Here is a 24,832-nt window from a genome sequence, read left to right as displayed (position 1 = left end):
CCGGTCAGGACAGGGACAGGAATCCACCAATGAAGGCATAAATAAGTGGAACAACAAATCAATGTTTCTCTCTCTCTGTCTCTCTCTCTTTCTCCCTCTCTCTCTAAAAATCAATAAATAAAAAAATATCTTTTAAATTAAAAATAAAAGACGGCACAGTCTGTTTTAAAAGCTCAGCTGTTCACGTGTCCAGGAGTTCCTGAGGCCTACATCAACGCTGTCCGCTGACCGGCTGTGTCCACTGGGGAAAGGCCACAGGATGTGAAATGGCCAGAAGAGGGAAGGGGTGGTGCTTCCTCCAGCCCCTCCCCAGACGCAGAGAAGGTCGTTGGGCACCTCCTCCACCACCTGCAGGCTGATCCCGACTGGGTCCCTCCAGGCTCCAACGCATGCAGCCCCCCAGCACCGAATGGGAGATTTCTGAAGGGTCCTCAGCGCTGGGTGAGCGGTGGGCGAGGGCCCGTCCCGTCCAGGGAGACGCTGGCTGGTGTTTGCCGGGCGGGTCCAGGGCCTGAGCGGGTGGGTGGGCCTCAGACGCTGCTCTGTCGCTGGAGGTCTGCGGGGTTGTCTGAGGGGTTGTCCGAGGCGGAGGACTGGCTGGGCAGAGAAGCTTCCAGGCCGTGGGGGGACGCCAGTGGGGGCTTGTACAGGAAGTACGCGGTGGCGAAGAAGAGGAGACCCAGGGCCTGGGGAGAAAGGAGTTGCTGTACCTCCCGCCCCGGGGCCACCCCTGCTCGTCCCCCGGCTCCTCTAAGGAACCCCCTTCCCGCACTCGTCCCCGGCTCCTCTGACGAACCCCCTTCCTGCACTGCCAGCCCTGGGGCCACCCCCGCTCGTCCCCCAGCTCCTCCGAGGAACCCCCTTCCTGCACTTATCCCCCGGGGCCACCCCGCTCGTCCCCCAGCTCCTCTGACGAACCCCCTTCCTGCACTGCCCGCCCCCCGGCATGGACAGCAACACCATCAGTGAAGGAATGAAAATGCCGTTTGGGGAAAAGCAGAGGCACCAGATAAGGGGAGGGGGGAGGCCGCATGGTGTTCCCCCAAAGATACAGCCAAGTCCTGACCCCCGGAACCTGTGGACGGGACCTTGATTTGTCCACAGGGTCTCCTTTAGATGTAATTGAGCAGCCTGAGATGAGGGCGTACAGGATGGGTGGGCCCCCCAGTCCAAAGACTGGTGTCCCTTACAAGAGAGGAGATGAGTTTGATACAAACACACAGAGGGGCCCCCCGTGGACATGGGGGCAGAGACGCAGCGATGGGTCTGCAAGCCAGGGGTTGCCGGCAGCCCCTGAGAGCTGGGGGGGCCCTCCCCCAGAGCCCCTCCCTCAGAGCCCCTCCCCCAAAGCCCCTCCCTCAGAGCCCCTCCCCAGAGCCCCTCCCTCAGAGCCCCTCCCCAAAGCCCCTCCCTCAGAGCCCCTCCCCCAGAGCCCCTCCCTCAGAGCCCCTTCCCCAGAGCCCTTCCCTCCCTCAGAGCCCCTCCCTCCCTCAGAGCCCCTCCCTCCCCCAGAGCCCCTCCCTCAGAGCCCCTCCCCCAGAGCCCCTCCCCCAGAGCCCCTCCCTCCCTCAGAGCCCCTCCCTCAGAGCCCCTCCCCCAGAGCCCCCGGAAGGAACTGACCCTGTGACACTCTGACCATGGATTCTGTTCCCCAGAACTGAGACAGTGGTTTCCCACTGTGGTAAGCAGCCCGGTTTGCGGGCCTTTGTCACGGGGAGGGGACCCCAGGGACCTAGCTCGGAGCTGGTCAGCAGAGTGCCCTGACCTCGCGGGACTGACGGGCAGCCTGGGGAAGGAAGGACTGAGCCCGTGCGCCCGCCTCTGTGCACACCTGCGAACCTTGAACTCGTAAACGCGGCTTCAGCGGAGATGCCCACGGTGCTTTGTGGGGAAGTGATTGCGTGCGTGGTGTTTAGGGGTACAGCTGCCTGCCCCCTGGACCACCCCCTTGCTAAAATCGGCACGTGCTTTGCCAGCCAATCTAACCACTGTGCTCAGGCTGGCTGTGCAGAGGTCACAGGGTCAGCACCCGGGCAGACAGGTGTTCCGGTGCCAGCTGGCTGCTCTGGGCAGGGGGACCATACAACACACACGGAAAGAGAAAGGCCGGGGCCAGCTCCCTGGAGGGGGTCTGTCTCTTTAAAACCAGTCTGGTGCTCTCCTCCAGAAATCCCAGCCCCACAAATCCCAGGTCACACGTGGCTACTTTCACACTCATCCGCAGGGAGATATAAACCGGGGTTATAGCTGAGGCCCTTCAGAAAAGACTGGCCCCACGATGCCGTTTTCTCTGCATGGGCCTGTGCCTCCTCCCCCAACAGGGGGACGTTCAAACACCACGGGGGGCGCTCACCCCCCCCCCCCAGGAGCCTGTGCTAAGAGCTACGGCAGGGAGTTTGTGCGGGTGGCGTGAGGCACAGGGCCAGGCTAAGAACTTAGGGAGGCGCATTGAAGTCATGCTGCTCATGAACCCGTCATTCGGGCCTGACCGTGCCCAGGGCTGCTGGTTTGATTCCTCCAAAGCCTCAGGGCACACCCCCGGGGAAGGTGGCACACCCCCGGGGGAAGGTGGTTTGTGGCACGGGCCTGGTCTTCCCCGGTCACCACACTGCGGGGAGGGGGTGTCCCAATGACAGCTCTAAACGGGGAAGAATGAGCTTCTGCCAATCCGGCTGCAGGAGGGACGTCCTCAGACGCTGGGTTTAACAGTCGGGAGGTGCCGGTGGAGTGCCCGGACCCCCTCACTCCTAGAAGATTCCGGGGCTCCCTGCCTCCCTCGGCCCCCCCGGGGAGCGGACGGGGACCCCACTGGCTCACCTTGTATACCAGCCCTGCAATGAGCATGTACCGGCTCATGGCCGCGTTCTGGTACAGGAAGCAGGAGCCCTGCTGGCCGCACTGGTCCTGCCAGAGCAGGCACGCCTTGTCAATCACCCAGCCAAAGGCGATGGGCCCCGGGATGCCCCCTGCGGAGAGAGGTCCACTCAGTGCCCCGCCACGGCCAGGCTCTCAGAGAGTGGACCTCGGCTGCCGGTGGACTCAGGGGGTGCAAAGGGGACCTGAATGTTTCTTCTCTGGGGACTGGGTTTCAGGTGGGACATTCCCCAGGACCTCCACGTGTGTCCATGTGTCGTGTCGTCCCCCCCCCACCCCTCCCGCAGAGCCTTTGTGTTCGTGAGGACAAGGCGTCCTAAGCAGAAGGTGACCCTGGGTCCCTCTAGTGGACGGTTCGGGAATGGCGCCCTGCCCCAGGGTGGGCGCAGCCCCCTAGCTGGGTGCCCCGTGAGCAGGGAGCCCCCTGCCAGGCTGTACACGTGGCATCCTCACACTGCGCAGTACCTAGAGTTCTAACCACGATCCACTGGATTCCCAGGGCAAAGGACCTCTGTTGGTCGCAGACACACCTGGAAAGGAAAGACCCGGCGTCAAGGCCCAGGGAAATGGGGCCTCGGCTGAGTCACACCCCCAAGCCCGAGGCCGGGCCCCAGGCCGCAGGCCGGCGGCCTCCCCAGGTCGGGGTGCGGGGGGCCCCTGGCAGGGACCCCCGCGGGCTCTGCAGAGCTCCACCCGAGCGCGCTGCAAGGGAAGGTTCCGGATTGACGTGAAACCCGGGCCGTGCTTACCGTAGCGTGGCCGTCAGCGCAGGAATGCTGCTGAGGAATGTAAAGATAATTACAACGAATATGAAAACCAGAAGGAGGGGCTTGCTCTGACAAGTTGAAGTGCATTTCCCTGCAGTAGCGTGGCCAAAACCAGAGGAAAAGTTCTGGACACACCTACAGTCTCGGTACACCTGAGGACCGCAACAACAGCGCCGGTTACAGGAGGAACGGACAGGGGCCCTCCCAGGGTCCAGGGCGCGGCCGGACGGGGGCGTGGGCCGCGGCCGCACTCACCTTCTGGCCGCCGGGGCCGGGCACGGCTGCTTCCGGGCACCCTGCGTGGCAGGGGGAGTAGTGCACGAGGCCGTCGGAGCCGCACACGGGGCTGTAGTGCTCGGGGCGGCAGGCGCAGGCGGCGTTGCAGGCGGCCGTCAGCCCCAAGAGGCCCTCCAGGTGGCCCTCGGGCACGAGGCTGCGAGGTAGGAGATGCAGGAGGTGGGGCGGAGGCCAGAGCCAGGAGGAGGGGCGTCCCACGGCCACAGGGACGCGGTCTCGACCCCACGGCCCACGTCTGCGGGTCTACAGCCCACTACGGGGTGCTCTGCCCACAGGTTAGCGCCTCCGACCTCGCCTGTTGATCACGGGGGAGCCTTGGAGACTCTCACACCAGAGCGAGCCCAGCCCCGAATCCATCCAGCCACGGGGCCATGCACGAGCCCAATGGCTTGCTTTTCACACAGGGGTGGATGCACGGTTCAGCGTGAGAAGTCACGAGTGTCAGGCGCGAAGGCCCCAGGACGCGGGCCTCCTCCGCGCATCCCGCACGCCCACACGGCTCGTTGATCCGCGCCCACATCGGGGACCACAGACGCCCTTGCCCTTTGTCACGCACACCGAGCGCCCTGCACGCGTGGCTCCGCCCTCCCTCCCGCTCTGTCCCCCGTCCCGCTCTGCCCCGCCCCCTCCCACTCTGCCCCCCCCCGTCCCGCTCTGCCCCCCGTCCCGCTCTGCCCCACCCCCCGTCCTGCCCCACCCCACGCTGCACCTCGGAGGTGACCCAGGCTCCAGCGTCCCCGCCCTTTGGTGGTGCTGAGCCCTCCGTGCAGGGAAGGTGGTTCCGCCAGTCCACTCTCCACCGTCTCGTGGGTCCTCCCGCCATGGCGCTGGGCAGAGCCTGCCCTCTCCGCAGGGGGGTCCCGGGGCAGGTCCCCTGTGTCTGTCTGAGATTTTCCCAAATCGCCGCCCGACAGCTGTGTTCCCTCATGTTCCCAAGACACAGCGACACCCAAGCCTCAGCCGTTTCCCGCGTCCACACGCAGAGACAGGCCGGGCCGCGGCCCCATCGTACAGGCCAGAAAGCTGAGGCTCAGAGCCAGGCGGGGACCCGGGGACCGCCGGTGACGATCGTCCCCTGGGGTGTTCGTGGCGACCTCGCTCCCACGAAGCCTGACAGGCGGGCGGGGCCTCACCTGCCGTTGTAGTGGGCCGTCACGCCCGCCACGGGCACATTGGGGCAGTGGGTGAAGAAGACCAGGGTGGCCAGCAGGCTGGTCAGGGAGCAGACCAGGCAGAACTTGATGATGCTCGAGCCACGCAGCTTCAGCTTGTTCACAAAGAAGCCGCCCAGGAAGGTGCCGCCACCGCCCGCTGGCACCACCAGGTACCCTGTGGGGGAGGGCGGGGCTCCGTCAGGGGCTCGGGGGACCCCTCTGCAGCTGGTTGTCCCCGCTGCACAGATGGGGAAACCGAGGCACAGAGCCAGCCCCGTCTGGGTGGCGGCACCGGGCTCACAGTGTGCCAGAGCTCACTGCCCGGAGCTCTCCGCTGCTGCCCTGCCCCTGGGGGAGGAGCAGAGGCCCACGGCACCCTGCCCGTTCCAGCTGTGGGGGGACATCTGAAGCCGGAAGCCTTGGCTATTTAATATGAACTTGAGATCAGTTGGGCATGGGCTCCCCAGGTGGGTCTGGGGGCCCCGAGGGCATGGCAACCGGACAGCCCGGGGACCCAGTGGGCCCACCACCCAAATCCAGCTGAGCAAACCCAGCTCTGGGTGTGGGCGCGGGGACCCCACAGGACATGGACGTTCTAAGAGGGGGACATCGGCTCAAGGAGAGGGGGCCGCTGGAGGAAGGGAGGAGGTTGTGGGTGGAGGTTTGGTCGGGAAGAGTGTCTGGGGCATTAGTCAGAGACGGGGGGGGGTGTCTCCCTGACGGCCCCCTTGGCGTGCTGGGAATGGAGCCCTGAGGGGTGCACACGGCCAGGTGGCCTGGGTGCTGCTCCGATGCGCCCCGCAGGGCTCACACGGCATTGACCTCCTGCCCTGGGATGACCCCTCCCCTGCCCGGCGCTGTCTCAGTGAGTCCAGCTGCCCTCACAGCACAGAACTTCCCCGTGAGGGTTCGGAAGAGGGTTCCCCCTTTCCCGGGAAGGCCGGCCTGTTCTGGCCACAGAATGCTGCAGCCGGGCAGGTCCAGGGGCTCCAGCCACATGGTCCTCTGAGACGCTGGGACCTGGGACGCCTGGCTCCGGGCGGGGGACAGGGGACGATGCAGGATTAGCTCCTAGCTGGCCAGGGAGAGGTGCAGGCAGGCTGGACTCCACACCGCCCCCCCCCAGCTGGACTAAGCTTCCACCAGGAGGGCAGCGTGGCTCCACGGGGCCCTCAGAGAGACCAGTCAGCACACCATGCATGCTGGTCAGTGCGCCCAAAACCCCTCAAGAAGAACGGATTTCCGTGAGCGACACCGCCTCGTCCAAAAGCCCCAGACACTCGCTCTGGGACCCCACCCCCACCCCCAGCGTGGGCTGGGCCACACGGGGAGCAGCGCTGTCTGGGCCTTCTAGAAGGTACTCTCAAAGGCCCCTTGATTGTCTGAGAACTACCGAAAAAGCTGAGGAACCCCCAAGATGCAGAGGCTTCTCTCACCAAACAAGGTGGCGGCGTCCGAGGCGCTCAGGCTGAACTGGGACTCGAGGAACTTGGGGCCGAATGTGGACATGCCAGCAATGAGCGTGGCCTCGGTGGCCCCGGCCAGGCAGAGCAGGAGGAACGTGGGGTTCCTCAGGAGGAGCCAGACGGAGCTGGGCAGGCGGAGAGGAGAGACAGAGGGTCAGAGCGGGCCAGAGCCAGGCTGTGCGGAAGCCACAGTTCCCGAGGCCGGGGCCCTTCCCCCGAGTGCATCGCCCAGTTCCATAAGGAACACAGTGGGTTCCCAACGAGCTGGGAGGCACTCCACGTTCATTCCAGAGAAACCGAGAGGGAGTGTGAGGCCGGGTGTGGCTGGCAGTGGATCGGCCCCAGGACTCTGACCCTGCGGCTTGTTGTAAAAGCCGCTGTCACCTCATTAGGCTTCGGTGTGAGGTGCGGGCAGGAGTGACCCCTGTCCCTGCTGAATCACCTCTGGGGGCAGCTGTCACCAAGCCCTGGACTGGATGGGCCCCCAGAAGTGGGGAACCAGGCACTGAGGGGTGGGGCCCCTTCTCAACCAGCAGCCCTTGGGAAGGGGGACAGGAAGCCCTGCTGATCTGGACCAGTGGGCCCCTTCCAGGATCTGCCCGGGTGGGTGTGACTGTTCCCCAGTTCTGCTTGGTGTGCGCTCAGAGGGCTGATGCCAGGGGCCCGAGGAAGGACGTTGGCGTTGGTTCCACTGGACCTGACCTGCTGACTCCCTGGTGGACTCGCATGGACCCCTTTTTAAGGACTGAGCAGACTCAGGGCCCCACACAGCCTGGGGAGGGGGCACTTGGCCTCAGACCCAGCAGTGGGGTCGAGGGAGGGGCCACAGCCAACTCTGCAGAATGGGTCTCAGGAGTGTCGGACGTGGCTGTGAGCCGGGGGTGCCGAGGTCACACCCTGAAACTTCCTGGTGGAGGCGTCCCCATGTCACAGTGTTGGGGCTCAGTGCCAGGCCAGGCTCGGTGCGACCCTGCTTCCGCGAGGGGCTGGGGCTGGCTGTGCACATGCCCCAGCACCCTGGTCACACGTGTAAGACGCTCAGGGACTGCGGTGCCGTGAGGGGCACTGAGCAGAGCCCTCCGGGATGGGACACACGGAAGTTACCACCCTGAGGGGCTTGACCCCTGCGGGCAGCCAGCGGCCCCAGGGCAGGTGGCTTCACTGCACCCTGGGTTTCTCACTCTCCTGGCCCCTTAGCCCAGCACAGCAGTGCTGGTCGATGGGACTGTGCCCCTGTCCCCAGAAGTGAGGGACCTGGGTTGGGGGTGGGACAGGCTCACGGTTGCATATGCACAACAAAGTGGATCCCGTGATACGTGAGTGACTAAGGTGTGACAGGCTGAATGGTTCTGAAACAGCTCATGTTCTCAGCGTCCCCGCCCTGGGCTCTCCCGGGCTGCCGGTGAGGGCGTGGCTGTCCTTGTGGGTCACCCGCCCTGAGACACCCCCCACCACGGTCACCCCGACACCAGCGGCGGACTGCCCAGCGCTTGTCAAAGCCACGTGGAACACTGTGACTCTCAAATGGTCATCATGCTGAGGACGCAGGCCAGCCCGGCTCGGGGTTCTGAGATGCAGGCCTGGGCGGGGTCGCCGTGATTATTAGCCTGGGCACCCCGATCTCCACAGCCAGCAGCCGGGAGGGGGGACCGACTAGTGAAGGACACCCCCCCTCGTCCTGTCAGACAGGAGTGACCCGCCTAGCTTCTCTGCAGAGCAACCCACACCAGACCTCCTCGTCCCCGTGGGTGGGAGCTCGGTTCCTGCAGAACGGGCTTTCTGACCGAGTGTGGGAAAGGCTGTGGACAAAACGCCGTCAGAGTGGGGTGGAGGCGTCCCCATGTCACAGTGTTGGGGCTCAGTGCCAGGCCAGGCTCGGTGCGAGTCCCCAGGGCTCGGGCGGGCTCCAGGCAGCGGGACCCCACCCCCAGACCTCCTCCACCAGGAAAGGTCCGGGTCCTGGGGGGTGTGTGTGTGTTGGGAGGGACCCCCGGGTGCGGCCGGTCCTCCCCCTTCTCCCGCCTTGTTCAGACCCGCCCACCCTGCGGGCCGCGGCTGGGCAGGAGAAACTTCCTCATTTCCCCCCTTCGTCCTGCAGGTCGCTCAGTTGCAATGCTCGTGCTGAATTGGGTCAGAGAACGTCACGACCAAAACGGAAGGTGCCCGGTCTACGATGTTTATCTGCTGCCTACCAGCGACCGGTTTGGGGAACCGGACCCGGACATGAGCTTCCGGCATTCAGCCCGCAGTCCCTGGCCCGCGCCCCACATGCTGGGGACCGCCAGGACATGGACGGGTCAGTGCCCAGTGCTGGGCGAAGGGGAACTGGCAGCCCCCGTCCCAGCGCGGAGCGGATGTTAGGAGACGTCGCCCCTGCCCCCCCCCGGCCAGCCTGGGTCCTGGGCCGGCTCCTCTGCACGGGGGACACACACACACACACCCTCCTGAGTGGGCGGCCCTTTCGGGGGTCTGACAGGAAGTGGGAAGGGGAGAACAAAGCACTCAATGGGGTGGAGACGGCTGGTCCTCCCGTCCTGTTTCCCTGGAGGCGCCCTGGGCCCTGCGGCTCCCCCCCCCCAGTTAAAGACGGGACCAGGTCCATTCCCGCCGCTAACGGCCCCCCCAGCCCCCTCTGGCCAGTTAGGGGATGACAAAGCAAGACCACGCTTCCTCCCCGACAGAGAGTGAGGGAGACTGTGGACAGGAGGCTGGCACCGCCAGGAGGAGGGGCAGGCGCCAGGTGGCGAGGGCAGGCACCAGGAGGAGGGGCAGGGGCCAGGAGGAGGGGCAGGCGCCAGGAGGAGGGGCAGGTGCCAGGCGGCGAGAGCAGGGGCCAGGAGGAGGGGCAGGCGCCAGGAGGAGGGGCAGGTGCCAGGCGGCAAGGGCAGGCGCCAGGAGGAGGGGCAGGTGCCAGGAGGAGGGGCAGGCGCCAGGAGGAGGGGCAGGTGCCAGGCGGCGAGAGCAGGGGCCAGGAGGAGGGGCAGGCACCAGGAGGAGGGGCAGGTGCCAGGCGGCGAGGGCAGGCGCCAGGAGGAGGGGCAGGCGCCAGGAGGAGGGGCAGGTGCCAGGAGGAGGGGCAGGCGCCAGGCGGCGAGGGCAGGGGCCCCCGGAGAGCCCGCGGCAGGAAGGGCGGCACCGGCCAGAGCTCGTGGCCACGCGCAGGAGACGCCTAATGAAATGGTTGAAGGACGCCGCAGAGGGAGGGGCTGGGGCCAGTCAGGGGGTGACCCTTGAGGAATGGTCTGAGAGGGTCCGGTGTGCCTCCCTGGGGACCAGGACCCATGAAGGTGGCTTGGGGGCCGTGTGCTCACCATGTGGATGTGGCCCCGGAGGGTCGCTCGGACACTCCTAGTTTCAGGCCAAGACTCAGGGTGTGGGATCCCCCCCCCAGGGTCTCCAGGACACACGGGCACAGGACAGGGACCCCCACCCCCGCCTCTGCCCCTAGCTCCTTACAGAGGCAGGTCTCCGATGGTTTTCCCGAAGTTGGGGCTGCTGGCCACCTTCTGGCTGCTGTCCTTCAACTGGCGCGTCTCAGAGGCTCTCATGACCACGTAGCGCTGGGAGCCTGGAAGGACAGAGAGGTCAGCGAGGGGGCGGAGCCCAAGGCTGGCCTGGAGGCCCCGCCCCTGCGGGTCTGGGGACATCTGTGGGACAGAGGGCGCGAGCATGCACTAGGGGGACAGTGCCAGCAGCACAGCCTGGGACCAGAGGGGAGAGAAAGGGTGTTCCTCACCCCTCACGGAAACAAACCCGGGGGGAGGGGAGGGGTCCACAGCTGGCCGGCCCCGCCCTGTGGGATGGCAGCCCCCCTCCCCCAGACATGAGTATCTGGACTCTCCTGTGCTCCTCAGCAGCCCTCAGAGCCAGGAGGGGCTTGCACCCGCGTGTGTGCGCCTGTGTGCGTGCGCCTGTGCATGTGTGCGCCCGTGTGTGTGTGCGCGCGCCTGTGTGTGGGGGCACCCACCTGGCAGCTGCCGCGGGTAGCCGAGGATAGGGACCGCGATGAGGAGGGCGGCGGCCCCGGCGCCCAGGAAGCCCACCCACCAGGCACCGACCCACAGCGGGCTCTCGGCGGTCAGCGTGGTCCTGCGGGAAGAAGCAGAGGGCTCAGCGTCCAGGGCACGTGAGCCGGGCGCCCCTCGGCTGGCCGGTCCACGCAGGCCAGGGGGAGGGTGTAGAGGGTGAGTGAGGGACACGGCCCCACCTACCTCCGGCACCGCACAGAACGTGCACATGTGACGCCTCAGGTTAGTCAACCCAAGACCACAGGTGGCGTTTGTACCAGGGCAGAGCACTAGACACTCTCGACCAGAGAGGCCCACCATCTGCAGAGAGAACCCAGGGGTAACCAGCCTTGCCCACCATGCGTCTCAGGAGCGAGCTAGGAAACCACCCAGGCGTGGGTGACAGACCACCTTGGAGGTTGGGGCCACCTCCAGAGCCCCACTTGGTCAGGAGGACACACCTCCTTCCTCTCCCCATTGTCTCTGTCTCTCCATCTCTCTCTCTGTCTCTGTCTCTCCATCTCTCTCTCTCTCTCTCTCTCTAATTTACAAACACTAGTATCACAAACAAAACACACAAGGAAATAAAGGCAGCGTATTAGGGACACACACGAGAAGCACAGGGTCGGTCCCTGCCCCGGTTCCTGGCACAGAGCTCCTAATGCTTTGCCACCTCCTGGGCGCCAGCAGCGTCTTTTGAACCCCCTCTTGGCGGATCCCTTTTCAGAGCTTTGGGGCAGGGGGAGAGGGGACAGGGGCAGGTCACCAGAAAGACCAACCATGAGGTCAGCGCGTTGGAACTTCCAGACCCAAGCCCAGCCTCGGGGGAGTCTGTTGACCCCGATGGTCAGTGAGTTGGCCGACCACACCTACGAAGGGCGGTGGACGTCCAGGGTCTTGGAGGGTGGCACCCGAGGACAGCACGGAGCTCCATCCCTTCCCACACCGCACCCCATGCCCTCTGCCGTCTGCCTGTTCCCCAGCGGTGTCCTCCGGCAGGTAATGGGCCTTCCTGAGGTCTCCACGCCACTCGAGCAAATTAGTGAGTTGAGGAAGGGGCTGTGGGAACCCTTGTGCTGTGCTCAAGTTGGATGGAGCTTGTGGGTAGGCAGCCGGGTGTTCTTGCTTGGGGTGGCCTCGTGGGATGGAGCCCTTCACCTGCCAGGGTCAGGACACGGCTGACTCTGGGACACCCAGCCAGTGTCTGGGGAATGGCTTGGTGTGGGAAAACCCCGCAGAAGAGAATCTCACGCCGGCAGCAGGAAAACCTACTCTCGGTTCCTTACAAAGGGCATCAGAGAAACTGCGGCCTGCTCTGGCGTGGTTCTGGGGAGCCATCTGGCCACACTGTCCTCCCCAATTCCCCTACACCTCCCCCCACCCCGGCCTGTTTTCAAAGTCACGCACAGACCAGCAGGTCGGCCACAGCGAGGCCAGGGGCTTGCACCATGTGCCACCTCACTCCCTGCCCCGTGGGCACCGAGTCCTCCTGCTTGGACAGCGTGGCGATTTCTGTGCCGGCAAGAGAGAGCCCAGGTCACTCACCGTTGGCCGATTTCCGTGTAAATGTTCAGCAGGGTGCCTCCAATCAGGTAGCCAGCCGCGGGTCCCAGGATGGCCGCAGTGTAAAAGATAGCTGCAAGGGAGGCGGAGCGGTTGGGCGGTGGACACACCCGGTCTCCGCGGGGCTCACCAGCGGGTGGCGCTCAGAAGCCACACGGGCCCACCTGGGAGAAGCCCCGCCCCACACCTGCTCTTCAGCCTCTGTCTGTCTGTCTGTCTGTCCCCCAGCCCAGGACTGGACCCTTTTATTTATTTATTTTTGTATTTTCCCAAAGTCAGAAGCGGGGAGGCAGTCAGATTCCCACATGTGCCCGACCGGGATCCACCCGGCACGCCCACCAGGGGGTGATGCTCTGCCCATCTGGGGCGTCGCTCTGTTGCAACCAGAGCCATTCTAGCGCCTGAGGCAGAGGCCACAGAGCCATCCCCAGCGCCCGGGCCATCTTTGGGAGGGGAAGAGAGAGACAGAGAGGAAGGAGAGGGGGAGGGGTGGAGAAGCAGATGGGCGCTTCTCCTGTATGCCCTGGCCGGGAATCGAATCCGGGACATCTGCACGCCAGGCTGACACTCTACCACTGAGCCAACCGGCCAGGGCCCAGGCCTGGACCCTTTTAAATCAGGGTTTTCATTTCTGCAGTGTCCACTGCATCTGAAACTGGCCAGGGTCAACTTTTTAAGGGGATTTAAAAAACTTTCTCTCAAAGCCAACGAGCCCCGGATGCCACCAGTGAGGACTCTTTCTCCCTCACCTAGCAGCACCCGGGGCCGCCGGTGACAACGTGTGGCCAGCGGGGAAGTGCACCAAAGGGGCCATCGTCACGCTGCCCCGCCCCCTCCCCGGCCTCACTCACCGATGTAGACGGGCGAGTAGCTGGACTTGACGTTCTCGTCCAGGTAGGTGACCCCCAGCGTGTAGAGCGGCGTGGCGCCCACACCGTGCAGGAACTGGCCCAGCATGAAGACCAGCTGGTAGCCGGACAGGCCGGAGGCGCCGCCCCCGCACGCCGCCGCCTCTGCCGCCGCCTGCGCGCTGCGGTTGGCCCGGCACAGCCCCCGGCCCTCGTCCACCGCCGCCTGGTAGGGGCCGGCGGCGAAGTGCGGCAGCGCGAACACCAGCGAGCCGGCCCCCATGACCAGCACGCCCCAGCCCAGCCAGCGGGGCTTGTGCCCGCGGCCCCCGAAGTAGCCGACGAAGGTGAGGCAGAGGCAGGCGGCCAGGTCGTAGGCGCTGGCGATGAGGCCGCTCTCGTAGCTGCGCAGGTCGTAGCGCCGCTCGATGGAGGTGATGACCGTGTTGACGAAGCCGTTCACCGTCATGCCCTGCAGGAAGGAGGCCGCGCACAGGAAGAGCAGGACGCCCCGCGGCGTGTTGAAGGCCTGCAGGCACGCGGGGGCGAAGGCCCGCCAGCCGCACTCGGAGCTCGGCGGCCCGGCCGGGGCGTAGTGCGCCGTGCGGGCCGCCCGGGCGCCGCGCTTCGGGGTCCTTGGCTGGCACAGCGGCTGGCTGCAGGCGTCCAGGGGGCTGTGGGCGGCCGGACACAGGGGGCCCAGGGAGGCCCGCCTGCTGGGGGGCGTGTGGCCACCCCCGTCCCCCGCGGCCACGGGCAGGCCGGGGAAGACCAGCTGCGGCATGGACGCGAAGGCCTTGTCCCCCATCACGTGCTGCGGCATGTCCGCCCAGGAGGGGTCAGCGGCGGTGTCCCCGCGGCCAGTTCGTCCTGCGGGAAACATTCCTGGTGAGCAGACGTCCCTCCACCCACGGGCGAGCGTGCCCCCGGGCGATCGCGTCCACGGCTCCGTCTGCCCTGCTGGTGCCTGGTCTGGTGGACTGACCCTTCCTGACCGGCTCCCTCCCCGAAGGCAGGGTCCCACCTGGACCCACACGGTCAGGGCAGCCTGTCTCCGGCCACAGCTGGGCTGGGGACCGGGGGTGGGAATGGGTCCCAATACACCAAGTTGGTGGGTTTGATCCCCGGTCAAGGCCCAAAGGAGAGTCAACCAATAAATGCACGGATCAATGGAACCACAAATCGGTGTTTTCTCTCTCTCAAAAATGAATAAATACAACAAACTTTTAAACACTTAAGAAAATTTAAAAACAGTCATCTAAGCCTCTCCCTAGGCCCCTGGCTAGCCTTCCGCAGGGCTGGGCACGGGGTGAGTGCCAATGGGCGTGGAACACGGTCAGCTCCGAAGAATCCCACTGCACCTCACGGTGACGTCACACATTCCCAAGCTATGCGTGGTTATCACCTGTGCACACCTGGCCACAGCCCAGCTCACAGGGAAGGGACGTGGGCCAGAGCGGTCAGCAGTGTGCCCGGGGCCACACAGCCGGCCAATGGCAAACAGCTCCCCCACACTGCTGGCTACAGAGCCCGTGTGCATGAATTCTCGCTGTCGTCTTATTGAAAGAACTGTGACCACCTGAGTGGCATTTACACAAAGGTCCAGCTGTTTACTTTGGAAACCGGTGCCCACAGGCCCTCAGTGGCTATAGCTGGGGGCTGTGAGCTGTGTGGGCAGTGGGCAGACAGCAAACGTTTTTACCAGTCATTCCCCGGGGCTGCTCCCGGGCCTGTGTTTTATTTATTTATTTATAGTGCCGCTGTCCCTGCACACGCTGAGACGCCAGGCTGAGGGAGGAGGCCTGGGTGGGGGCGGGGGGGGGGTCAGAGCTTCCCAGAGGAGCTGCAGGCAGCTGCCCGGGCTGGCGGAGGCTCAGGCCACACTGGTGCGCCCACGGAGGCGAGCACTCGGGCTGCGGGGGACAGTGTGGACAGTGACCAGCTCGAGCCTTTGGACCAGGAAGGTCCTGCCGCCCACCCGCCCTGCAACTCAGACGGCTGCTCAAACAGAAATACGGAGAAACATGGAAAAGGTGTGATGGCACCTGAAACTCCAAAGGCTCAGAAGTCACCTGGTGTCTTTTTCTTTTTAGTTAAAATATATATATATATTTTCTTATTGATTTTAGAGAGAAAGAGAGAGGAAAGAAAGGAAGGAAGAGAAGGGAGAGAGAGAGAGAGAGAGAGAGAGAGAAGCACCAACTCCTTGTTGCACTGAGTTGTGTGCTCACTGGTTGCTTCTCGTATGTGCCCTGACTGGGGATTGAACCTGTGACCTTGGCATGCAGGGTCGACACTCTATCCACTGAGCCACCCAGCCAGGGCATCTGTTTTCTTTTTTTTTTTCTTTTTCTTTTTTTGTGAAGCTGGAAACGGGGAGAGACAGTCAGACAGACTCCCGCATGCGCCCGACCGGGATCCACCTGGCACACCCACCAGGGGCGACGCTCTGCCCACCAGGGGGCGACGCTCTGCCCCTCTGGGGCGTCGCTCTGCCGCGACCAGAGCCACTCCAGTGCCTGGGGCAGAGGCCAAGGAGCCATCCCCAGCGCCCGGGCCATCTTTGCTCCAATGGAGCCTTGGCTGCGGGAGGGGAAGAGAGAGACAGAGAGGAAGGAGTGGGGGGGTGGAGAAACAAATGGGCGCTTCTCCTATGTGCCCTGGCCGGGAATCGAACCCGGGTCCCCCGCAGGCCAGGCCGACGCTCTACCGCTGAGCCAACCGGCCAGGGCCGGGGCATCTGTTTTCTTGATGCATGCACATACAAGCCACAAGGTGGCCCTGGGCCACATTCCCGGGTGGATTGGACCCCCAAGAGGAGGATCCCAGCCAAGCTAAGGGGCCAGCACTGCCCACGGAGGCCGCCCAGTGACCTGTGAAAACTAGAGGTCATTGTTGCACCCCTCCCCAGAAATGATTTGGGGGCAGTTATTTCTAGTAAGTGACCTGCAAACCGAGGACCAAGATCTGGTGCTGGCAAACACCTGCCCCCAGGTACGCTTGCCACACATGCCCGCGGGCTCTGGGCTTGGCTTGCTCAGGCAGCGGGAGGATCAGGGCTTCAGCCAGATCAAGGAGACTGGGCTGCCAGCTTTTGCCATGAGGGATGGCCATGGTGAAACAGAGAACTTCCCGTTTCCAGCAGTGGGCGGTCCCTACAGCCCCAAGCCCGAGGTCGGGTTTTACCTGAACTGAGAGGCGTGGATCTCTGCCAGGCAATGGTCAAGCCAGACTCTTACAGACCACACGCATATAATGATTTGAAAAATCATTTGTAGGCCCTGGCCAGTTGGCTCAGTGGTAGAGTGTTTGCCCAGTGTATGGATGTCCCAGGTTCCTGCTTCTCCACTCCTTTCACTCCCCCTTATCCCTCTCTCTCTCTCTCTCTCTGTCTCTCTCTCTCTTCCCCTCCTGCAGCTATGGCCCGACTGGAGCAAGTTGGCCCCAGGCACTGAAGATGGCTCCATGGCCTCTGCCTCAGGCACTAAGAAGAGCTTGGTTGCTGAGCAACGGAGCAACACTCCAGATAAGTAGAGCATTGCCCCCTATGGGCTTTCTAGATGTATCCCAGTCCGGGTGCATGCAGGAGTCTGTCTCTGCCTCCTCACTTCTCACTGAATTAGAGATTTTTTTTTTTGTATTTTTCTGAAGCTGGAAACGGGGAGAGACAGTCAGACAGACTCCCGCATGCGCCCGACCGGGATCCACCCGGCACGCCCACCAGGGGGCAACACTCTGCCCACCAGGGGGCGATGCTCTGCCCCTCCAGGGCGTCGCTCTGCCGCGACCAGAGCCACTCTAGTGCCTGGGGCAGAGGCCAAGGAGCCATCCCCAGCGCCCGGGCCATCTTTGCTCCAATGGAGCCTCGGCTGCGGGAGGGGAAGAGAGAGACAGAGAGGAAGGAGATGGGGAGGGTGGAGAAGCAGATGGGCGCTTTTCCTGTGTGCCCTGGCCGGGAATCGAACCCAGGACTTCTGCACGCCAGGCCGACGCTCTACCACTGAGCCAACCGGCCAGGGCCTACTTCTCACTGAATTAAAAAAAATAAAATAAAAAACAGAAAAAAAGAAAAGCGCATTGTAGATGTTAGCCAGGCAGCACAAGATGAGAACTCGATGCTCTGCCTGCCTCCCTCAGCCCTGGAGGCCTCCTCCCTGGCCCTCAGGACCCGGTTCCCACTACGCCAAGACCCACAGCCGCTGGGAGGTGGAGGGCGTCCCCCTCCCCATCCTATCAGCCCCCCGCCCCACCCGCAGCCCCGCCCCTAGCTCTGCTCCAGGGGTCCTGCTCCTGGCTGACTGCGGGGTTCTTTCTCTGGAGGGCTCTGGGCCTCATCGGCGCATCTGGGCTGGGAGGAAGGAGCTGTGCCTCCCAGTGACCCAGGCGCCGAGGGGCAAGGGAGGCTGCAACCCCCGACACGGACCCCGGACGTCTGGAATCCGTCAGCCGGACCCTGAGACAGGCCAGGGCTGTGACACCTGGAATCTCATGGCCGGCCGCAGGGTGGGTCCCACCTTCCTGGGAACCCCAGGGGAAGTTTCCCGGTCTGCAGATAGCCCCGTGGCTGGCTGAGCTCCCTCCTGTGATGGAGGTGGGTCCTTGGCTCCCACCTAACAGCCGGTCCCCACGCCCTGGACTCCGCGGCTGACCCAGGATGAGGGACAAGGTCTCCCCCAGCTGTTCCAGCTACGTGAACCCAGACCTGGTGTCTGCCTGGTGCTCCCAGCCCCCCTGCGGCCACGGGGCCCAGGCACTGCCCAACTCCTGGCAGTCCTCTCCCTGCTGCTCTGCGACCTTCATCCTCCTGGGAGGACTTCCAAGGTCGGAAGTCCTGTGGAATCCTTAACTGGCTTCCTGGCTTCCTGGCCTGGAGCAGCAGGGACACTGTCCCCCCTTGAGAGAGGGAGAGAGCAGCCCCTTTCTGCTGCTCCACAGGGAGCTCATGGGGTGGGGGAGACAGGATGGGGGGAGCCGGGGGGTTGTCCCCAGTCAGGTGGGAAGCAGGAGTCTCCCAGGCCAGGTCAGTGAGTGTGTGTGTGTGTGTGTGTGTGTGTTCTCAGGCACCAACGCCATCTCAGGGTGCTGCTGGCCCTGACCCAACAGCTGCCCCTGAGGCATGGGTGCCGCCCGCTGTGGAGAAATCCAGCCGTGTCCCCCTACCACAACCCCCCCCCCCCACCGCACTGTGAAAAGTCAGAGCCCAGAGAGCCCTGTCTGAGAATCGCAACCCCAGCTTCCATCGGGGGCTGGAAAGGTTTGGACTCCCTCGCCTGGCTCCTCCCATTCTTGCGTCTGCTTCCCCGTGGGGGGCTCTAGGCAAAGTGGAGCGGGCAGGGAGGACTTTGGGGGCATCACCCAGAGTGACATTTTAAGCCTCCGTGGTGCAGGGTTCCAGCCCAGCTGAGGCCCCCAGGGAGGCCTTTGCTTACAAGCACTCCCGGGGCGCCGTCCTGAGCCCTGCTGGGAACTTGGCACCGGGGAATCACAGGTTTCATTTCTTCTTTCTCTTTGCCAACATGCCGGCCAGGAAACCCCCCTGCACCCCTCCCTCCCAGGGCTGCAACTGAAGACTAAGGCCGCCAGCCACGCCCACAGCCCTGTGACGCGTCCCCCATGGCACTTGGGTCACTCCCTGGCACTCGTGGTCCTTGCTGCACGAAACGGACCCGCGGCTGCTGCTTTCTCTGCCACACCTGTCCCGGTGCCTCTTCCCGGGGGGGTGGGGGGGTGGGGAGGGCTTTCGCTTCTTGAGGATGAGGCTCACACCTATTTATAGCACAGACGTCCAGGTGGCAGGATCTGGGGCGGCGACGCTGTTGCCTGGTAACCCTGATTTGCATACCTGGTGGCCACAGGAGCTGCTTTGCCTAAGAGCCAACAATGAAGGCTTGTCCGGGACGAGCGGGAATGGCCTGTCCCTCAGGGAGTGTCCTGTGGTCTCAGCACGGACGTTCCTGTTTCCACCCTTGTCTCCGGCGTGCAAGTCTGCAGCGTGAGGAGCTTGGGGTGAGCTGGGGGCGGGGGGGGTGCTGAGGGAGCTTACTCCTCTTTCCAGCTAACTCATAACGTCTGATCAAAATAATAGTAATAGTAACAAGCCACCTGCTGCCACCCCAGGGCAGCGCAGAGGCAGCGAGGGGCCACAGAGGGGCCGCCCCAGAGCCAGGCAGGCGCTCTGCCTCGGGCCCCAGAGCCAGGCAGGCGCTGCGCCTCGGGCCCCAGAGCCAGGCAGGCGCTGCGCCTCGGGCCCCAGAGCCAGGCAGGCGCTCCGCCTCGGGCCGGGCCCCTCTGACCCTCAGGTTCCCTCCTGGAACAGGGGTGTGACCACGTGGGGAGGAGTCCCCGAGGGGAAGGTCCCAGCCTCTCTACTCTCAGTGGGTCCGAGCGCCACTGGAGGCTCATGAGAAATGCAGAGCTGCAGAAGGGTCTTCATGGGGTTTTGGGGTGGGGTGGGGGGCGCAGGCTCTGTCCACAGTGGTGAGCCTGCCCGGGCACAGGCTGGGCTTGGCCATTTCCAGGGGGGCCTCTTAAACCCACGGGTCCAAATATCAGGGCCCTGGAACCTGCCAAGAGTGAGATGTTCACAAGAACGCAATGGCTCAAGCGAGCCCAGGGTGAGGCTGGGGTGTCCACCCCAAGCCCTCTGTGTCTCAGGCCTAGGGGTGATACCTCAGATAACTGCAAGGTTTGTTGGATAAAACAGCCACTGGGAAGAGGCGGTCCCCACAGGCGAGGGGTGCTCATGCGGAGAACACCTATCGGGAGCCCTCCGGCCTGGGGGACTCCCTGGACACCCCTTAGCGGAGCCGGCCGAGCCACAGTCGGCAAGCCCCACCCTGCGCTTGGCCCTCGGGAGGCCTCACCTGGCTTCGCTGTGAGTGACTTTTGCAGATGGCGTGTGGTTTGTGGACACGTCCACCTGTCCCCAGAAGTGTGGTCGGAGAGGCTAACTCTGTGTAGTGTTGGCAGAAACAGGGCTGCGTTGTGGCCACGGAGGGCGAGCAAGGGGTGTCTGAGGACAGCAGGCTGAGGGCCAAGACACGGCCAGCCCAGGAGGGTGACACAGGCAGGCTGAGGGCAGAGACACGGCCAGCCCAGGAAGGTGTCACAGGCAGGCTGAGGGCCGAGACACGGCCAGCCCAGGAGGGTGTCACAGGCGGGCTGAGGGCCGAGACACGGCCAACCCAGGAGGGTGTCACAGGTGGGCTGAGGGCCGAGACACGGCCAGCCCAGGAGGGTGTCACAGGCGGGCTGAGGGCCGAGACACGGCCAACCCAGGAGGGTGACACAGGCGGGCTGAGGGCCGAGACACGGCCAGCCCAGGAGGGTGTCACAGGCAGGCTGAGGGCAGAGACACGGCCAGCCCAGGAGGGTGTCACAGGCGGGCTGAGGGCCGAGACATGGCCAGCCCAGGAGGGGAGACACAGGCGGGCTGAGGGCCGAGACACGGCCAGCCCAGGAGGGTGACACAGGTGGGCTGAGGGCCGAAACACGGCCAGCCCAGGAGGATGTCACAGGCGGGCTGAGGGCCGAGACACGGCCAGCCCAGGAGGGTGTCACAGGCGGGCTGAGGGCCGAAACACGGCCAGCCCAGGAGGGTGTCACAGGCGGGCTGAGGGCCGAAACACGGCCAGCCCAGGAGGATGTCACAGGCGGGCTGAGGGCCGAGACACGGCCAGCCCAGGAGGGGAGACACAGGCAGGCTGAGGGCAGAGACACGGCCAGCCCAGGAGGATGTCACAGGCAGGCTGAGGGCCGAGACACGGCCAGCCCAGGAGGGTGTCACAGGCGGGCTGAGGGCCGAGACACGGCCAACCCAGGAGGGTGTCACAGGCGGGCTGAGGGCCGAGACACGGCCAGCCCAGGAGGGTGACACAGGCAGGCTGAGGGCAGAGACACGGCCAGCCCAGGAGGGTGTCACAGGCGGGCTGAGGGCCGAGACACGGCCAGCCCAGGAGGGTGTCACAGGCAGGCTGAGGGCAGAGACACGGCCAGCCCAGGAGGGGAGACACAGGCAGGCTGAGGGCCGAGACATGGCCAGCCCAGGAGGGGAGACACAGGCAGGTGGGGTCCAGTGTTCGAACAGCCGGGCCGGTGTCTTCCACCTCTGCCAGTGGGGCCCGGTCAGCTGAGGCCGAGCTGGTGCCCATGCTCAGTGGAATCCCAGAGGGCCTGTCCAATTACCTGCCCACTGCAGCCCCCTCCCCACGCCAACCGCACCAGGCCCGGCGAGCTGCTGAATGTCCCAGAACAGGAGCGGCCTGGAGGATTATTGTTTGTCTCCTCCTAAAAGCAGACGACAGGCTCTCACCCCGCCGAGCACTGGGGACCACGTGATTCGCGGTCCGAGTCCACATCTCAGCTGGACGACACAGTGGACAATGACCAGGGCACGTCCTCCTCGGGTCCCGCACTGCACTGGCTGCCCCAGCTCAACTTCCCTCCTGTCCACTGGCACCTGGCGCTGGCCTGGCTCCCTGCCCATCACCCACATCACCCACCAGGAGGCGTCAGGGACCCAAACTGGCCGCGGGGGTGGCCACTTCCCCCAGAACATGAAGTCCACGAAGCCCTCGCGGGTGGCCACGCTGACCTGGGGCGTGGATTCCCCGACCCTCAGGAGACCCCTGGATGGGAAGGCACGGCAGAGAAGAGGCTAAGCCCACACGTTAACTGCGGCTGTTTGGAAATCAGGTATAGACCAAGACCCCACGCTGTGCCAGGTTCTGTCAGGGTGAGGGTCCACCAAGGCTGGGGGCAGCCAGGTGCTCTGACACGAGTCCGTCGGAATCAGGGGCTCTAACAGGGACAAGTCAACCCCAAAACCCCTACTCACACAGCCACCATCCTGCCCGGCCCCAGGCGTCTGTCCACCTCGCCGTGGCAAGGGGAGGGACTTGGTTGGGACCTGCCTGGCACCTGCTGCAGGACGCACACCCAGGGAACCACCGATTAGGTCACAGCCGCCGAGCCAGCCGCCTAGCAGGGATGCAGCCCCATGGAGAGTTTCCAGGTAGGGCTTTCAGCCCTGCCCAGCAGGAAACAGGACACATCGACAGGCAGGGACAGTCAGGAGCGTGGGTTCAACCGCGACGCCCCTCCTGCCTCCCTCCAGCAACGCAGGGAAAACCCTGGGTGTGCCGACCCACTCCTGAGGGGCAGTCTCCCTGTCTCCCGTGGCCAGAGACCCTGGTCCTGTTAGCGTGGGGGGGGCACCATTTGGAACAGGGCTCTGCATCAGGCTGGGCCCCCCTGACCCCAGGAACAAGAGCTATAAAATGCCTGGGGTCACACACATCTGGGTTCAAACCGCTCCACCCCAGACTAGCCATGTGACTACAGGTGGGTCACTTAACCACTCAGGGCCTCGGTTTACTCATCAGGAGAGTGGGTGCGACAGTGAGCGCAGTCGCGAGGAGGAGGGAGTGGACGCTCAGGGCGGCTAGCGCCGGCCGGCACATTCCAAGGGCTCAGGAAAGGGCTCACGAACCCAGCCAGCTAAGACCGGGAGCGTTCTGTTCCCCGAGGTCCGCTGGCCCCACCCTGCACAGAGAATGATTAGACCCGTCACCGGCCACCGGCGGGGCCTCCACGGCTCGCTGGGTACCGCCCGGCCCCTCCCCAGAGCCGGTTTCTGATCAGTCGGAGGAAATCCAGGCTCTTCAGCCGCCCGGGAGGAGTTGGGGGCTGGAGCTGGTTAAACCCCGTGGAAAATTACTGCGGTTCCTACAGGTTCCGTTGCCATACCGGACGGAGGGCCGCACGAGGGAGCCGAGGCGCTCGGGGTGGAGGGGCCTGGCGGTCTGGGGTCCACTCGCGCCCCTCTCCTCGACCCCCTGCGGCGCTGACCCCACCGCCCCAGCGGATTTTCCCCAGCACGGTTCCGCCAGGTCGAGGCGCCCTCCGCGAGACCAGGTCCCGGCGGCAGCTTGGGTTTCCAGGCCCGGGGCTCAGGGTGTCCACGCGGTGTCTCGTCTCCACCCTCTGCCGCCCTCCTCTTGCTCTCGGGGGGCGTCTGGGTCCCCCAGCCCAGCGGCGCGGGGCGGGACGCGGGGCCCGGCGGGGCGGGGCGGAGACCAGCCCCCTGCACCTGCCCCTCGCCCAGCCGCCGAGACGCCTCCGCCCGCGCTCCCATCCACGAGGGCGGCTGGCGCGAACAGAGCCCGACCGCCCCCGAGAAACTTCTGAGCCTGACGGTTTCCTCCTGACTCAGCGGCGGCGGCATCCGCGCAGGTGGGGGGCCCGCCGCAACCCGTCCGCTGCTTGAGCCGCGTGTGTCCCCGGCGGGAGCCGCGTGTGTCCCCGGCGGGAGCCGCGTGTGTCCCCGGCGGACGCGCGGGGCCTGCTCCCGGGCGCGCGCCCCGCCACCTGCCCTGCCCCCAGCCCTGGCCGCTGCCCCCGCGCCGTCTGCGCCCCGACCACCCACCGCGCGTCCCCTGGCGCGCCGCCCGCCTTCCCGCCAGAAGAGCTGGAGGAGAGGAGGGGTGCCTTTCGCTTCCGATTCCCCGAGGCAGCCGGGCTGAAAGGGCTGGTCCACGTTCGGACGGAGGATCAACTCGGTCCCGTCCTCCCGCCCGTGGAGAGTCTCGGGGCGCACTGCGGGGCCCAGGCCTCCGCCACGGCCGCGCGCGCGCCGCCTCGACCCCGCTGGCCCCCGCCCAGCCGCTCGGGCACTGCGCGCTCCTGACGTCAGCAGGTCCGGACCCCGAGCCCCTGGCAGCGCCCCCGCGGCAGCGCCCCGACCCCGCGCGGACCGCGCTCCCGGCGCGCCCCGCAGCACTCACCTTCCCGCGTCCCCGCCGCCGCGCTGCGCACCACGCTCTGGAGGCCGCTCGCCGCCCACTCCGGCTTCATTCATCCGCTCCCGGGCCCGCCCCCGCCGAGGAGGCGGCCGCCGGGCTCCCCGGCTCTGGCCAATGGCTGCGCCGTGCGGGTTGGGCCGGCCCACCGCGCCCCCGGGACCGCCCCCTGAAGTGACAGCTGCGGAGCTCGCGCCCGCGGGCCGGGGGAGGGCGGGGAGGGCCGGGGGGCGGAGCTGGAGCGGAGAGCCGGGGGCTCGAGGATGGAGGGGCGGCGGGCGGCGCGCAGGGCTGGGGCTGGAACTGGGGCCGGGAAGGCGACGCCTCCACCCCCAGGTGGACACCAGGTGGACACCACCTCGGAGACCAGCGCCCCCAGAGCCGACGCGGGGCCCTGTGTCTGGGCTGACGAATTTCTCCCCAACCCCAGAGACGCAGCATCCCCCGATGGCCACGCCGAGCGGTGAAGGCCGCTCTCCAGTACGCGTGGAGACGACTCAGCTTCCAACTGTCTCGGATTTTGGAACCTGGGCGCGTTGGGAGAGGCCGTGGGAGGCGGTTACCCGGCGGCCACTTCGAAGGTCACTCACTGCCTGTTTGCCTTGGTCTGGCCCTCAAGTCCAGGCTGGGCCACCCACTCCTCGCATGAGCTCCCTGGAGGCCCTGGCAATGGAGGCTGGCGGCGCCTGCGGGGTAGAGCCCCCGGGGGTGCCTTGTGAGGCTAACACCCTCGCCTGGGGAATCCAGTGTTTCCTGCCTGTTATTTTGGGGTAAAACGATCCTCTTTTTGAAGTCAGTAATGATGTCAGGCCAAGAAGGGTACCCAATACATCGCTGTCAACACGAGGTCCTTTTTGAATTCCTACCAACATTCCTGCCCTGTGACCCCAAACACATTGCTTCATCGCCCTGAGCCTCCTGTAAAATGGGCCGGTGAAAACATTAAATGTTACGAAACGGGATGAGATCAGCCCATATAGTCCGTGGCTCGTAGGGGGTGCCGAGCGAACCTATCCGCTGATCACAATAACATTCCGCAAGTTTTGTTTGTTTGGTT

The 24,832-nt window shown here is 65.2% G+C and overlaps 1 protein-coding gene across 4 annotated transcripts; it reads right to left on the bottom strand.

The window, feature by feature from the left end:
- Nucleotides 1–215: 215 nt before the first annotated feature.
- Nucleotides 216–24,731, bottom strand: LOC136308912 (solute carrier organic anion transporter family member 4A1-like). Of its 4 annotated transcripts, XM_066236797.1 has the most exons (13): nucleotides 23,761–23,825; nucleotides 18,819–18,961; nucleotides 12,980–13,846; nucleotides 12,111–12,201; nucleotides 10,526–10,647; nucleotides 10,015–10,126; nucleotides 6,529–6,683; nucleotides 5,072–5,267; nucleotides 3,897–4,074; nucleotides 3,624–3,793; nucleotides 3,340–3,404; nucleotides 2,818–2,966; nucleotides 216–686 (listed from the first exon to the last, which is right to left on the bottom strand). In XM_066236797.1, the coding sequence occupies exons 3-13, from the start codon at nucleotides 13,797–13,799 to the stop codon at nucleotides 531–533; spliced, it is 2,214 nt and encodes a 737-aa protein (XP_066092894.1). In that variant the 5' UTR covers nucleotides 13,800–13,846; nucleotides 18,819–18,961; nucleotides 23,761–23,825; the 3' UTR covers nucleotides 216–530. The 4 variants fall into 4 exon arrangements, with proteins under 4 accessions (XP_066092894.1, XP_066092893.1, XP_066092895.1 ...); XM_066236796.1 differs by lacking the exon at nucleotides 18,819–18,961 and having other exon boundaries at nucleotides 23,761–24,731; XM_066236798.1 differs by lacking the exons at nucleotides 216–686; nucleotides 18,819–18,961 and having other exon boundaries at nucleotides 2,838–2,966; nucleotides 3,624–3,653; nucleotides 23,761–24,731.
- Between the last annotated feature and the right edge of the window lie 101 nt (nucleotides 24,732–24,832).

The sequence above is a fragment of the Saccopteryx bilineata genome, chromosome 6 (genome assembly GCF_036850765.1).
Source record: "Saccopteryx bilineata isolate mSacBil1 chromosome 6, mSacBil1_pri_phased_curated, whole genome shotgun sequence".
NCBI classification, from domain to species: domain Eukaryota; kingdom Metazoa; phylum Chordata; class Mammalia; order Chiroptera; family Emballonuridae; genus Saccopteryx; species Saccopteryx bilineata.
The sequence above is the reverse complement of the archived record's forward strand: the minus strand, read 5'-3'. Positions and strand labels throughout refer to the sequence as shown.

What these genes read in the sequence shown, in the direction of transcription:
- LOC136308912 (XM_066236796.1), bottom strand. Translation starts at nt 23,830, where the DNA reads ATGAAGCCGGAGTGGGCGGCGAGCGGCCTCCAGAGCGTGGTGCGCAGC. An exon ending in GGACGCCGCCACCTTGTTTG is followed by an intron (nt 5,268 to 6,528) that starts GTGAGAGAAGCC and finishes CCTCCCCCACAG; the next exon opens with GGTACCTGGTGGTGCCAGCG. An exon ending in TTGCAGGGCTGGTATACAAG is followed by an intron (nt 687 to 2,817) that starts GTGAGCCAGTGG and finishes CTTTCTCCCCAG; the next exon opens with GCCCTGGGTCTCCTCTTCTT.